Source organism: Nymphalis io, chromosome 24, assembly GCF_905147045.1.
Source record: "Nymphalis io chromosome 24, ilAglIoxx1.1, whole genome shotgun sequence".
In the NCBI taxonomy this organism is placed as follows: Eukaryota; Metazoa; Arthropoda; class Insecta; order Lepidoptera; family Nymphalidae; genus Nymphalis; species Nymphalis io.
Window position 1 is genome coordinate 2,597,777 of NC_065911.1, and position 15,987 is coordinate 2,613,763.

Consider the following 15,987-nt stretch of genomic DNA (forward strand, 5'->3'; position numbering starts at 1 on the left):
CATATTTTTGTGTGTTTCCAGTAAAAACTTACAGTTTTTCATTATCCTCAAATTTTTGGAACCAATCTTTACATTCCCAATTTAAATTTAAATAAACGAGCAAATAATTTTTTACTAAATTTATGGATGTCATTGTTCATTTACTGGTTAGGGCTTTGTGCAAGCTCGTCTGGGTAGGTACCATCCACTCATGAGATATTCTACCGCAAAACAACAATACTTGATATTGTTGTGTTCCGGTTTGAAGGGTGAGTGAGCCAGTGTAATTACAGGCACAAGTGACATAAAATCTTAGTTCCCAAGGTTGGTGGCGCATTGGCTATGTAAGCGATGGTTGACATTTCTTAGAATGCCAATGTCTACGGACGTTTGGTGACCACTTACCATCAGGTGGCCCATATGCTCGTCCGCCTTCGTATTCTATAAAAAAAAAGTCATGTGGTCGAAGTGTCTGTAATAGTTAGTAATTATTCACTTTTGTTGTGTTTCACTTTACGCATCATAAATAGTAGAGATTGGAATAGTGTATTTTCACATACTTTATTTTATGCAAAAGTGTTAAAGTATATTTACCAAAAAAAAAAATGTAGAATACGTTATTATAAAGTATAGTTGGCAACCTTAACTACAATCGCGAATGACGTATCGCGTGTTGTCGTCACGCGCGGCGGTAGGTGACTCATTTCAAGGACAGGGCCTGTAGCGAGGGCGGTTTGGATGATAACCGAGCGTGTAACGTGTTGCAGGACGCGTACAGCGAGCACGGGCCGGATATCAACGACGCCGCCGTTAACAACTATCATGAAGGTTAGTTCCTTGTCGTCATTTTATTTCGATAGACACATGAGTGCATATTTTCAATTTACGACATCTCTTGAATCGCCATTTATGGTTTTCGCTGATTATATCAAAACAGTCAATATATTCGTGATACTATGATACAATAATAAATATATCGTTACGAAAACGTAATTATATGTATTAAAAATATGTTGCGTCTGAATATAATTAATCTTCCAATCTTTGAGTCTACAGTGATTTCTAAAAACACTAGTAATGTAAAGATCACTACATTTGAATACTAGCTTCCTTACAATAGGCCAGGTACACACTAGGCAGTTTGTGACACTAGCGGTCCGTTCCGTGTCCGCAGAGCGCGCGCCGGCTCGCTTCCAGCTGTCGCGCGCCGCCGCGCTGCGCGGGTACGCGCTGTGCCGCCTGCTGCCCGCCGACGGCGCGCACGGTACGGACTTCTCTGCCGACTTGTTTATATTCTAATATTGAAGCTCAGTTTTTACTAGTACTTTATCTAGTACGATGATCTGTTCTACTTGGGATCATATTCGGGACCTTCTAGACAGTTTTTTCACCCCTAGGCAAAGATAAACTGGAGCTGTCTCAGAGTCAATTCGTGGGAGAGGGAGCGCTGGACGAGCTGTCGTGCGACAACACGTCGCTGTGCGAGGATGCGGGCGAGGCGTCGGCCGACGCGGACGCGGACGCGGGGGCGGACACGGACGCGGACGCGGACACGGACGTCGACTGCGACACCTACGTGCTGACCGACCGCACGCGCGCGCGCCGCTACGTGCTGGACGACGCGCTGGCCGAGCGCCGACACGTCATCCTGGACCCCGCGCCGCTGGTAGGTGGCGAGCCGCTTACACACCGATCGTGACGCGTTCATGATTTGGTCAAAGTCGAATTCACCTCATGACGTACCTACGTCATTACACGTATTTACGACTTACCGAGGAGACCAGGACCCGAAGGCTCGTGAGGCGAATAACATCTGCGTCGAACAATTCATAATACTTCATGGCGACCACGACCGCTCTGACAAGAGTGTCACGACGAAGAAGAAGACGCGTTCATTCTCGCTTATGTGTATTTAGAGGAAGAAATAAAAACTAAGAAATTACAATTCATATTACATTTAATTTACATTCATTAGTTTATATACAATTGAACATGAACACTAAGCGCCTTTTGCACTTTATTTTATTTGAATGTTTTAGTTTTCAATTAGTCACATAGATGGCGCTTCGACGGATTGATCATTGTTTATAAATTTTATATTTCTTAAAGAGCGACTCGAGGCCGAGTCCCGGCGAGGCAGTCGAGACGACCGAAGCCGGCGAGTTCGAACGCAGCTACCTGATTCTGGACACGCTACGGGATATGACCTGCACGGTCATCGACCGCACATTGGCACTAGAAGACGACGCCTGCTTCGCACGCTTTACGGAGAGAAGATATCGCGACGAGGCGCCGGTCAGCGCGGGACTCTCCGTGAGCGAAGAGTTCGCGCGCTGGCGAAGCGCCGCGCCCCCCGAGCCCCCGCCAGCGCTCCCCGGGGCCCCCGCGCCTGCCGGGGCCCCCGCCGCGCGTCGCCGGCTGCTTCGAGACGTGCCCGCCGCCGACCTGATGGCCGACCTCTACGTCGACGACGCGCTCACCGACAGAGGTACTAGCGGACCTGCCATTTTTAAATGTTACTTTATAAATGCGATGGCATATTTCGTGGTGCTTGTATGGAACATTCGATTATGTATGGGTAAGCGAACAAATGTCGCACCTGATGGTAAGCCACCACTGATGTCACCACTGATGTCACCACTGATGTCACCACATTGACGAATGTTCTGTATTAGTAGATATTGCCGACTTTGACAAACCATTGTTATTACTGTTTAATAAATTATTATTGTTTTTCATTATATACCGGAACAAATAAATACTATACGTATTGATCAATAGCAAAAACGATTATGTGAAGGTTACACGTAAACACCTTTTGATATTAAAGATCTTTACACACAATATATAAAAGTAAAGTCGGTATTGTACGTAGCGGTGTGTGTGTGTCCACAGCGCAGTGCCGGCAGTTGGTGCTGATGTCGGTGCGTCCGCGCTCATGACGTGTGTAGCGATTCACCTTGTACCTTATATTTATTGTACGTGTAACATACTATATCTATTAATTAAATATTCATATGTGATATCTATCTCGTTGTTTTCTTTATCTGTCGATTAAAAAAAACAACAATCTATCCAACAACCAACCAACAATCTATCATATTCGCCCGACTATGATAGCATCAAAGAGGGTTATGAATTCAGCAGGCTGTTTTTATGTATAATACTTTATAGTGTATTTTAAACCACTTATCATAATTTGATAAATGAGGAATCGTTTAAACCGTTGATAAAACTTTGGCGATGTCACTTCACACGCACTTATGCTATAATTGTTAAGTATTCTGTATTGCATTGTAAAATACACTTTATGTATACGTAATATGGATGACTTTTGAATACGATGCCTGATTGATATTTTAATTGCTATGTGAAGTTAAAAATAACTCACTGCAATAATGCTAAAAGCTAGTAATAGTAGTAGATTGAAGTGAAGAGAGGCGGCGGCGTTGGACCGCGGGTAGGCGACGCCGTACACCTGGAAGAAGTATTTTAATATTACCAGTCGATAGAAACCTGAACTGAACCGCGGTCCGGTTCGGTTATCGGATAGACCTGTACAAGAATGAAGCAGACATGAAGGAATTCGTGTTAGAACAAATCATGTCTTACTAACGCTTATTACGTGTTTTTATTAATAACGATGGATACAATTGTTTCAACTAAAAACTTATCTGTACATTTGTGCAGGATTTTTGAAAATTTTAATTTCGATGTCATCGTTAAGTAAACAAACAAGATGACGTCACTTACAACGTCATAGCTCTCCTACTGTATTTTGTTGTAATTAGGAATAGTCTATAGTAAGCGTATTCTGCTACAAACTCTACATACGACACTTTCTAAAATCAGCAGGTCGGTACACAAGCATATTCTAAAATATGTTTTATGGTCTCATCAAACATTAATTAAAGTATAACTGAGGGATCTGTGACTCATTTCGTTAAACTTTGTTGAATAATACACATATTTGTATATAGTTTTTATATAAACGGTTGACTGGTAGATAGTTCCTCATTGGAATAACTAAAATTAATAGGTTAATGTTATAAAATCATTGTTAATAATATATAACTAAGGAATACAATAACAAAAGACAGCTTTGATACTCGATAGACGGTGAGGTATTGCTAAGACAGTATAGTCGAGAGAAATAACAAACGAAAATGATTAACAAATTGACAAGTACGATTAGATTGTGTACGATGAAGTAAACAGTAAAGTAATTGTATAAGACGTAAGGAATATCTCGTTCCAAAGATCGTACACATACATACGTACATTATCAAATCTGAAACTCCTTGAATAATAAAAATATCTTTGATGTATATAATAATCGTATGCTTATCGTATCGTGTTGTTACACGTACGGTGGAGTTGATCCAGTTGAAGTACGAGGCCACGCGTGTGTTGACTCCCGGGAACAACGGATTTGCACAACCCCATCCCCAGGACGTCAGCCCCACCACAACGCCCCCCGCAACCACTGGCCCACCGCTGTCGCCTTGACACGCGTCCTTACCTGTAGCAACACATCGTGTACAAGTGGACGACCAACCGAGGGTGACGGCTATAATTGATGACGAGGGAGAAATGATAATGAGACGAAAACGCGAAAAAGAACGAATTGTTTGTTTTTTTAAATAATTAAAAAACAATCAATTCATTCTTAGCCTGTTGTGCTACAAAGAACATAACGACACTATAGCTAAAACCGGCATATCTGTAAACAAAAATCTTCTAGAATATGTTTTATGGTTTCATGAAATTAAATAAAGTAAAACTGTGGGACCTGTAACCCATTTGGTTAAACTTTGTTGAAAAATACACATATTTATGTATTATGTAATGATAAAAATTAAATTAATTGTTTTTCTATAAGCAGATAAATGAAATCGCTCAGATTTGTGCTCACCGCCCTCGTCGATCATCCCCGCACAGATCATGTTGTCAGTGACGGGGAAGGGATTCCCAGTGGCGTCCTCCAGCACGGCGTAGCGCGCCGCGCACGTGTCGTGCGACACCGTGTACACTTGCACCTCGTTCAGCACCGTCGAGCCTTGCGCCACTGACACCTGCGCAGATCGTATATGTTTCAAGTTCCTTAAAATATTGATGTCGCGCATTATGTTTTTCTTTAAGTTGCACGTTGATTTGATAATAATTAACGCGATCGAACCGCAGTCTCAGCTAAAGTAAAAGGTTTTACATTAATCCTAATACAAGGTTACGAGTATCAGTGGTACCCACATTGGTCCGTCCCCAGCCCAGGATAATGACGGGCGTGCCGACCGGCACCACGACATTCGCGGTCGGCAACGTCGCCAGCCCCACGGCCGTCGACAGCGGCACGGAAGCCGACAACATCAGCACGGCCACGTCGTTGTCGCGCACCGGACTGTTGTACGACTCGTGCACCACGATCAGCGACAACTGTCGCAGTAGGCCGCCTGCGTCGAGACCATTGGATTAATATAGCAACGCGTTGGTTCTACGCGTTACGAGTCGCAGCTATCAATAGAAAGCCAGAACTGCCATTAGAAAGAAATATAATGTTATTCAACATATTTGTATAGCTATCTGTGTATGAAAAAGTTTCCACCGAAATGCGTTAAATTAGGCACTACCACAACATTATAAAAACTGCGCCAAAAGTTATTCGAGTAGGATAGATAAAAAAAAATAATGAAAGAATTCCGCTTAGGTTTCATGCTTTTTAAAATAATCATAAAATTATAAACAATTATATATAATTAAATTTTTGCGTATTATTTTTCGACACAGCAGTCACTTGAGGTAATGCTCACAAAATTATTTTGGACTAGTTGAAATTTTGTATATTGTACTGTCACACTTCAAACTTCAAGGTTTTTGTACTGTTATTTACTGTTTACAGCTGGACACTTCGCCATATAAGATAGCCCTCCATACAGAATTGATACTTATTCACTTCATTGCAAAATTATTTTATACTACACATAGGAATAAAATCGACCGTATTCTAATGTCGGATATTCATACAATTAAAATAGTTGTTACGTATATATTATAAAAATACAGATACATATTGTATATTATCTATGTATATAAACGAAGAGACATAAACAATTTATACTTCTTAGCTTTGTCTCATGTTTTTAAACTGTAGGTATGTGTATGAGAGTCTTTAATTCCCATTGAAGCCCTATACGAAGGCGGCTTCGTACTAACCTTTACTGATATATGAAGATCCTATTCGGATTCTGTAGTAGACCGGGCTTACTTGTTGACCATTCCTGCAATAAAAAAATATGGGTAAAACATTTGTCAACATAAAAAAAGATTTAAAAAGGCGAGCACTTAAAGCTCGCAAACATAAATTTGAAACAAAAAAAAAATATTTTATTTTATTTACTCGTATTAACTTAACGCGGCTGATTTCAAAGTAAGTAAGAAATAAAATAAAATTACCGTAAGATCATTCAAGGATTTTGAATCCTTCAAAATTCAAAGGTTTCGAAAACAATAATGAGAATGATACAACGAAAGTAAAACTTAGTTCTAAGTTCTATGGAATTTTACTCTATTGTACTGTTTCTTACTCGGCAACGAAGCAATGCGCGGCTGAGAGCACGTGCCACTGAGTTATTAACGAACCCCCGCACGCTAGCTGAGAGCCGTACAGGATCTGCAAGATAGGGTAGAGATTCACACACTCATACGAAAACTCCGTTAAGGGCCAGCTCATTTATATAATTTTCTTCTCTGTATAAAGCTTGTAAGCTGTGTATCTTTAGAAGAGATTAAACATAATAGATTATACTTTAATTAAAAACTTTTAATTAAAAATTGCATAAATGGTATTGTAGCTAACGCATACGTTTTCAATTACGAAGTTGCAATTTCTAATCCAAACAAATCAAGTGAATAAATTCTGTCTTTTTTAGCTAAGATATTCTCAGTAGCATTTGATGATGATGATGAGGATTATGTCCTGTTAGATTTCATTCAAGGCGAATTCTGGCACAACCCAGAGTTTGAACCCAGGACATCGAGGACTGCGGCCTCATAAACTAGCCATTGGTGTAATGGCTAGCTTATAATGCCGCAGTACACAACACAACAAGTCAATTACATCGATATCTAATATACCTGTACAACGAACGGATACTTTTCCACGGATGTAGGAGTTCCTCCAATTATGCGCGTGCTGTTGTCGTCCACAATGCCGCCGGCAGCGGTCAAGTTAGATGTTTGGATAATATATGCGTAAGCTATTTCAAAAATAAATAGTATAATCAATATCTCAATATGTACCATCGAATTGGTTACTCAACCTATTATTAAGTATATAAGAATAAGTTTTTCTCATTTCTGTTGACAGTTCTCGTATTGAAATGAGCTTACATTTTGGTGATCGATATTCGTCAATTTTTTTAAGAGCGTTTGTTTGGATTGTACGGGCTTAGTATATTATGAATAATAATGTCCTCCAGACTGATTTCGGCCGCGGCGGCAAATCTCAAGAGAGATTAGCCAACTACGCAGGAGATATTATAGTGCACAAGTATGTGCCTAAACACAGGTGCACTCTCTATTCCCTAACTCTCATAATCCGATGGGACGGCAATCCTACACGACCGGAAAGAGTTCAGGCGCAGGACCAACCAAGGCTTTACGTGCTTTCCGAGGCACGGGAGTGTACACACTTCCAACTTCCACACTCCGGGCTGCTACTGAGAATTTTCTGACAGAAAAACCCAATAACTTTTGGGAAATGCCTCTTGGTCTAGTGGCTTGATATAAGGCCGCAGACCCGGAGGTCCTGGGTTCAATTCCCAGGTCGGGCCAATAAAAAGTTAATTATGAATAATATGATAAGCTTAAATCCACTTCTATCATAAATATTAAAAATAATATACGACAATTTTCGATACTAATTTTTTAATCTATTTATGAAATTACAAGTAAAATAAATACACAAAAAATTTGATTAAAAATGCCTACGTCTTTCGTAAGCGCGATTAACGACTTACGTCGAGAAAAAACCTGTTTGTTAAAGGTTAGATATTTAATTGACAATTTAATTCGTAATATTCGTATATTACATAGAAATAATTTAAACTAAAATAATTATAATTATATAACAACACATAGTAATCATACTGTCATAGTGTTTACTCTGCTATTATAGTAATTAACTGCTTGTGTTTATTAATTTAACAATTAAAGTTTTTGCGTTTCAATAGAGAAAACGAAAAAAGTATGGACAAGTCTTATCAATTTGGAAAAACCGGATAGTAAACTAAGTACTTGAATCTAATCTTTATTGTTATAGTACTTCGAATGAATGCTCTTTTCTAAAATCAATATTTAAAACCATGTTGCTATTTATGTAAGAACTAATTTCAAATAAACATAAAACTTTTATATATCTTTGCAATCTAAAGTACTAATACTTTATAAATATTCTATGCGATATGACAGGGAAAGTACATAACCATCCTAAATTAGGTGCTACAAGATTTTCAGTATTATCAGATGAACATAAATAGCTAATCAATAAATAAAGGAATTGTTTTATGTTTCCATTGTTTTATGTTACCTACATATTTACTTGGCTACCTATCTCACACAATTGTTATAAATTCGATAATCAAAAAATGTATATATACGTTTAATTCAATGAACGGGGCATTTTTGTCCTAAATCAACTACTAATATTAAATTAATCAATTTATTTATTTTCCTCGTCTTATTCAACTGGAGAAAGGAGCGCTGAATCATCGCCAGAGGGCCGGGAATTCCGATTCAAAGGGTATCTCAAGGGGACCCCTTGCATTCTTGCCAACATTCCATATTTTTGATTTTATTTGTGTATATTAAAACTTTAATATATTATATTATTGTTTATTATCTTGTAACTTTAAAATATTTTTAGTCCCTCTTTTTAAATAGTACTGAGCAGTGGTACTACGATACAAAAATTAGCGTTGCTAAGATTTTATTTTGGGAAGTGGCTGAATAGCCCAATAAAGCTAATTGCTAACTTGGTTTTTTATATTCATAATTTTAGGTCATTTTATTCATATACTTATACCCTTACCCCTCTGCAGCAATGGAAACAATCACGTTTAAAAAGAATTTCTTCATCAAAAAAATGTTAAATCTTACAACAAAGGACAAATCTTATCAAATCGTACTTACAAAACGCTATTAAATTTAAAATGAAAGTGACACACCACATTTTTGCAAACATTCACAATCGACTGGCGATCGAGAAGTCTCTTATCAACCGATAGCGCTGATATTATCGGTTGATCCAATTTCCATCTTCATCAGATATAAAAGCTCTTGAGCATGTGATTCATGATTATTTTTCAAATAACAAGCTGTTAATAGTTTTTTTTTTTATTACTAAAGGAAAAACTTTCGTGAAATAAAACTACAACGCTTTTAAATGGTAATATTTTGTGCCAGCACAAAGGTACCATACATTTGTGACACTTTTTCAACGATGAATTTTATAATATCCAGTTGTCACCTATGATTATTGAGGTACCTACCACTTTTTGGCAACTCTGTTTGATGTATTGATGATCTAAAAAAAAAAAATAAAATAAAAAAAAATGTTTGAAGCTGTTGTAATTACAATCTTGGTTCTCATCGCTGACATATATCAAATGTAAGGGTTACATACGTTTAGCAGTTAGCATCAAGTTGCTCTTAAAGCTGATGAAAATTTATTAAGGTTAGAAAAAATAAAAAACATTTCTGTGCCATACTTTTATATTTCATAAACAAAACCATATTTGCATTCATCGTAACAGACTTACACTAACTTTATTACTAATAGAGAACTAGTTCAAAGATTCCACGATACAGATCTATTGTTCTATAAAAGAGAAATACGAGGAATGTACAGAATAATGCGAAAAGTTTTACTTATTTTTTATAGAAAGTATAAAATTTACATATTAAAAATCTACAATAAGTATAAAACTCGAAACTTGGTCACACATCCAACTGCAAGAATTTAGTTAGTAAATATATTAAAAGTTTGATTATTTTTAGTCGAAAAAATATAACTTCGTATATATGTTAGATAAAAAAAAAAAAGTTTTATTATTTAATAAAAATCTTTAAATTTAGATAAATTCTCTGTACTAAAAATAATATATATATATAAAGATATAGTAGTCTCATGTTGAAGGAATGTTAACATTTTAGTGTAAATGGTAAAGTTATAATAGTAACAAGTAAGAATTGAAGTTTAAAAACATTAAACATCTTAAGTACAACAAAATCACTCATAACAACTCTAGTATTTGGCATCTTATATGTTCCCTTATGTGTATATAACTGCATACTAAGTAGTACAAAAACACCAAAACTGACTCACAGACGATCTTTCGAGAAAATCTATACTCAATACATTTAATTAATGCTAAGCAATGGTTTTGTTAAAAAATCAACCTATTCTTATCGCTATTGTTACTTGTCACATGGCACTGTTTTATGATTTCAACGTCACAGTAACATTAAAACAGCTGTACTCAACCTGCCGCCCGCCTGGCTATTTCGTTGGCCCACCTGATGTCACTTTAAACTATTCAAATATTTTTAATTTCAAAGAAGTTTTTGAATTAAACAACTGCTTGTAACCACGTTGTCTTTGAAACGTCAAGAAGTGATAAAAAAATGTTACAATATACGCGATAAATCTGTTCATAGTTGTTTAATTCAATTTGTAACAATCCCGAAATTTAAGAAATAATTATCTAATTTTTTTTTGTTTGCGGCCCGCGGCAACCTGACTAAGACGTTTTTGTATAAAGAAAAGGTTGAGTATACTGTATTAAAACATATTATATAAAATATTCAAGAAAAAAACCCTCAAAAAGCATCTGTACCCCATGTATCTCTTATTACAAAGACATAGAGACTATAATTTCCACTCCAAGGGGAAGTTTATAGTAAACAAAGCTGTCATCTATAAACCAATCTGTTAAATAAAAATATTAAAACTTAACCTAACGTAACTAATTCATATAATAACACACAGATACAACAAAATATATGAAACACACGATTAATCGCAATTCGTTTCAGATCTTTATAAGATTTTTTTTTAAATAAAATTTTATTATTTTACTAACTACAGTTAACGGATTTTGAGCGAAGTCGTATTGCACTTCCGAAGTATTTAAATTTTGGGTGACCTCGTTGAAAAACACCAAATTATACTCAATTGTAACTAAGTTGGAGAATAGAATGAATATTTGAAAAAAAAATAACAGTAAAAAATAAAATAAAAAATATATAATTTAGCTACGAACTAAATATTTAATATAAAAATAAATATAAATGTTTAAACAGACAAAATAATATTAGGAAGATAATATATAAGATCCAAAATTAACAAATTAAACTTTATAGTAATATATTTAAGGTTCCAATTAGAAAAACCCGTTGGATACAAAATTTGAACTTTCACTATGAACATTAAATAACGAACAACGTTTCATAGTTTATTATGTTTAGTAGCAATTAATCAGAAAGAGTGTAAATTTTGAATAGTTTAATAGAGAATTTTTTTTTATGAATATCTTCCTAAAGAAAATTTGTCTAGTCTTGTGTTGATAATTAATGAAATGTTGACTTTGATAACATTTTTTATAACTAGCCAGTTACATTTATCATAAAAATATTGCTTCAAATTGGCTGTCTATAGTTTACCGTAGTCTACATTCCATTTATATTTTTTTATAAGCTTGTCAATAGTATGTTAAGACACAATCTATTATGATTCGCTGCGATTGAAACATTCATACGAATGTTTTCATACGCTATCAAATCGATTTCAAATCACACTAAACATAAATATGTTTAGAGTTAATATATCTAGTGACATCTAGTCGAAATTAAAAAAAAATACAGTAGACGATTTAGTCTTATTATTGTATTACGTATTTCACTCCTCGCACGCTTCCTTCGTGCGTGTGACCGCTGGACAACGTCTGCGTCAACTTTTGTTTTATTCATTGGACTTATCGAGGTGATATTTTTGTGCGATTGTCATCGAGGCTTGATGGAATATTAGACGCACCGGTTTTGATACTTAGTATAAACATATGTAAATAAATGTGAAATAAAATATAAAAAAAATACTTAAAGTATTTTAGATTTTTAGTGTTAATCTATTCGAAATTATTATTCCTTAATAAAAATTTCTTACTAAGCATATTTTGGGTATTCATATAAATATATGATGATGATCATGCTGTATGAGCATATATTATGCTGTTAAATTGAAACGAAAATGTTGCTGCATTGAAACTGACTACCCGGTGCGTCGAAGTATCGGTATGTCGCTCACGGCGGAAGGTTCATTTGCAAGTTCTGGAGATACGCCGACGTCGAGTTCAACAGGCCGATACGTTGTTTCTGTTTTCGTTGTTCCGTCATCTGCGAGTAGGAAAATGATTTCATAAATTTTCCATAAAAATTGAATCAAAATATTGAACTTTCGAATGCTTTCGTGTATAACATAAGAATTCATAAAGTGTGAGGTGTCCGTCGGCCCGCAGCGGCCGCGGTACCTGGTCGCGCAGGTCGGTGAGCAGCTCGGTGAGCGCCCGCACGGCGGCCTGCGCGCGCTCCAGCTGCGCCTGCAGGTTGCGCAGCTCCAGCTCGCCGCCCTCGCCCTCCCCGCCGCCCACCAGCGACAGCGCGCGCAGGCGCGGGAACCACTCCAGGTTGTTGCTCTGGCGAGTGCGACGCGACATGTTACTTACGCGCTGGAGACTATTCGATTGCGATGTAACGAAAGCCTTTGCTATTGCGGACTGCCGTGTCCGCTGTTTCCTCGATATATCATTGTTCGTAATTTTTAATTTACGACTATTGCCATTGTTATTAAAAATGTAGTTACCGCTTTTGGTTAAGGTATCACTATGTCTTGTCGAGTGAAAGAAAATATGATTAAAGAAATGATTTAATGTGAATTTGAATAATACAGTACGTAATAGAGTCATAAATGTAAGCGCCTCTAGTTATAATCACCTTGATCATTGAGTGTACGTAGCTCTCGGGCCCGGTGAACTCGGTGGGATCCTTGACTCGCACCAGCACCATGAAGTACAGGTAGTGCCACATGTTGTGCTCACTCTTAATGTGTTCCTCGAACGAGACGGTCTTATTGTCAAAGGCTGACCTGTTCAACCCTGGTACGGAAACATAATACTTATAAGCGACCGTAAATAGAGGTTAATTTTTCCAACTAGCACAGTATCAGCAAAGAAATGCATAACGGCTGTACTAAGATTCTATAAACAATGTAATAATAATAAATTAAGCAATATATATTTAAAAGTATAATAAACATGATTTATAAGATTCTCACCACATATAAAACATGTGTTCTTCAGTATAAGTTCTTTTTGCTGCTTCTCGCTACGGAGATCGGCGAAGGTGTCGATAATAACACCGAAAATGAGGTTCAGTACGATGATGATCACCACGAAGAAAAACAGGAGGTCGTACACCACGCGTGCGACGAACAGTGGCTCCTGGCGACCGAGTGGACGACGGTTATAAAACAAATGCAGCCGTCGAACCATTCAATAGAATATACACATGTATCGCTTACGGTATTCTAAATTGAAACGAAGAAAGGTGGTTAATATGATTAAGGTGTTTTTTTGGATAGTTATCTTAAAATGTTAATTTAATCAACGTTAAAATAGGGTAGAGTACAAATAATATATTTATAATTTTTAGGTTAAATTTTGACTTAGAAGAAAAAAATATGAAACCGAAAATCATATAGAATTAATTAGACAGACTCCCTTCTATTTTCCTAAGGCATTTGAATATTTAAACTAAAATCTTGTACTTAAAGAAAAAATAAAATTACGTCATAAAAAAACAATCGATAGGAGCGATGTCAAAAATATATCAAATTTTCCAGCCCCAAAATTTTTTCTAAGACTCAAAAATGCGCGACGAAAGACTTTTTTATTTGTTTTATTATTCGATCAGCTGGCCTAAATCGACCGGAACCGTCATCGATACGAGACATGTCCGAGCCGCGTCGGCCCGTAGCACTCACGAAGCTGGCGGGCGCGCGCAGGATGTCGCCGATGCCGCCGCCGTTGCGCAGGCCCTGGTTGAGCGTGGTGACGATGCACATGATGAGCGAGTCGCAGCTGCGCTCGCGCAGGTCGCCGCCCACCGACACGAGGCGCGCCGGCGCCGCGTACCGGCCGGCCGGCGGCTCGCAGCCCGGCGCGCCGCACTGCTCGCGCTGCTCGAAGCGCGGGTCGTGGTCGTCTGCGAGCGACGGCCGACTTACTCTTTTTTTTCTTTTTTTTTATCGAATAATTTCGAAGAATATTGACGGGGTGGATAGTTACCATCCAGACGGTCGACGGTGACGAGGAAGTGGTCTCGGAAGAACATGTAGCCTACTATGGAGAACATGTAGACCAGCACCAGCGCCAGTACAGCCGTCAGTAGGATGGACCGCCCGTTGCGAGTGACTGATCGCATCACGTTCAACAAGGTCTCCTCTCTGTATACTATGTCTAGGAGCTAAAATGTTTACGTATTAGTCACGGCAGCTCGCGTATTTGAAATTTGGAAAATCACATTATAGAACGGTGTCACGCTCGACGTAATAAATATTATAATAATTTGTCTATATATTTTTGTAATATTAAAATGCACCACTCACCAGAACCGAAAAAAAGAATGGATGCCAGCATATGCCCATGAAGCAGAAAGCGAGGTAAACGCCGTGGTAAAGCAGCTCGGGGTCCGTGATCACGTTCCGCGTCGACTTCGACAACGTCCCCTGGTTGCCCATTATACTCACCAGGTGAATACCCTTTACTACAATCTGTCGAAGTCAAAGATGAAATCTTAACTCGATTCTACGATTCTACATTTATTAACGATATCGCCAAGGTCCGGGAGGACCCGGTCAGGAGGAGATTTGTCAGGAATTGAGTATGAAATGCGAGCAGGCTCGCTGCGACTCACGGTGAGCATGCCCAGCATCCACATGGTGGGCTCGGGCCCGGCGGAGTAGATGAGGCGCACGATGGCGCTGGCCAGCAGCGCGCGGGCGCCCGAGCCGCGCGGCAGCCACGCCACCAGCGCGCCCGCCGCGCCCGCCGCGCACCACAGCACCAGCGACAGGTGCTGGCCCAGCCCTGCACAGCCGGCGCGTTACTGGCGGCCGAGCGCCGGGCCCGCCGCCCGCGGTACTTACGGGGCTGCGCGTCGCCGAACGGGTAGTAGAAGGCCACGATGACGTTGATCAGGACGGCGAAGTTGAACAGTATGTTGCTCCACAGCGACATGTAGGACGACACCCAGAACAGGAACGGTTGCCCTGGAACGGATCGAGGCACACTTTCAGGGGCTCCGTAGTGCGAGATAGTATTGAAAAACTGGCATTTCTTTATTCCACTCACCACGCAGCTTCTTTTGCCACTTCATCTCGTGAAAGAGATTGTCGAGGCGCGAGAAGAAGTCCGCCACCTTGCTGCCCTGGTCGTCGCGCTCGGCGCTCTGCAGCACGCGGTGCTTGCTGTCCACCGGCAGGTACTCGCAGATCTCCGGGATCGGGAACACTATCTGCTCCATGCTGCGATCCGTGCGAACTATCTGCATGAGTCGACAATATAAGATTATTACATAATTATACGGAGAGGCAAAACACCTACCTGCCTTACATATTACTTCACACCGTCAATGAGACGACAATCATGGCAACTAAGATGTTATGTCGCTCGTGTCTATAATCACAACGGCTTAGAGAACTGTATGTCACTAAAATACTGGTGGTAGAGCTTTGTGCAAGCTCGTCTGCGTAGGGACTCATCAGATATTTAACCGCAAAACAGCAGTACTTATTATTGTTGTGTTCCGGTTTGAAGGGTGAGTGAGCCAGTGTAATTACAGGCACAAGGGACATAAAATCTTAGTTCCCAAGGTTGGTGGCGCATTGGCTATGTAAGC

At 38.8% G+C, this 15,987-nt stretch overlaps 3 protein-coding genes across 17 annotated transcripts in view; 1 reads left to right on the forward strand and 2 right to left on the reverse strand.

Moving 5' to 3' along the window:
• LOC126777963 (serine/threonine-protein kinase WNK1-like) overlaps positions 1–3,008 on the forward strand; it is a 39,972-nt gene extending 36,964 nt beyond the window's left edge. For 6 of the 9 annotated variants that reach the window (XM_050501288.1, XM_050501289.1, XM_050501287.1 and 3 more), the window contains 4 exons: positions 747–807; positions 1,100–1,243; positions 1,377–1,645; positions 2,089–2,857. In XM_050501288.1, coding sequence (XP_050357245.1) covers positions 747–807; positions 1,100–1,243; positions 1,377–1,645; positions 2,089–2,637 — 1,023 coding nt within the window. In that variant the 3' untranslated portion in view covers positions 2,638–2,857. The other 3 variants (XM_050501293.1, XM_050501294.1, XM_050501290.1) reach the window with 3 other exon arrangements.
• LOC126777988 (trypsin, alkaline B-like) lies at positions 2,331–9,248 on the reverse strand. Its single transcript, XM_050501359.1, has 9 exons — positions 9,166–9,248; positions 7,111–7,232; positions 6,561–6,646; positions 6,190–6,254; positions 5,230–5,429; positions 4,895–5,054; positions 4,350–4,501; positions 3,371–3,457; positions 2,331–2,479 (listed from the first exon to the last, which is right to left on the reverse strand). Exons 1-9 carry the CDS (start codon positions 9,215–9,217, stop codon positions 2,471–2,473), a joined length of 933 nt encoding a protein of 310 aa, XP_050357316.1. The 5' UTR covers positions 9,218–9,248; the 3' UTR covers positions 2,331–2,470.
• A 488-nt stretch (positions 9,249–9,736) lies between these two features.
• LOC126777789 (inositol 1,4,5-trisphosphate receptor) overlaps positions 9,737–15,987 on the reverse strand; it is a 70,268-nt gene continuing 64,017 nt past the window's right edge. For all 7 annotated transcript variants that reach the window (XM_050500902.1, XM_050500901.1, XM_050500900.1 and 4 more), the window contains 10 exons: positions 15,441–15,633; positions 15,236–15,358; positions 15,004–15,176; positions 14,696–14,860; positions 14,376–14,553; positions 14,072–14,292; positions 13,364–13,529; positions 13,024–13,184; positions 12,561–12,725; positions 9,737–12,426 (listed from right to left, as the gene is read on the reverse strand). In XM_050500902.1, coding sequence (XP_050356859.1) covers positions 12,334–12,426; positions 12,561–12,725; positions 13,024–13,184; positions 13,364–13,529; positions 14,072–14,292; positions 14,376–14,553; positions 14,696–14,860; positions 15,004–15,176; positions 15,236–15,358; positions 15,441–15,633 — 1,638 coding nt within the window. In that variant the 3' untranslated portion in view covers positions 9,737–12,333. The remainder of the gene's footprint in view (positions 12,427–12,560; positions 12,726–13,023; positions 13,185–13,363; positions 13,530–14,071; positions 14,293–14,375; positions 14,554–14,695; positions 14,861–15,003; positions 15,177–15,235; positions 15,359–15,440; positions 15,634–15,987) is intronic.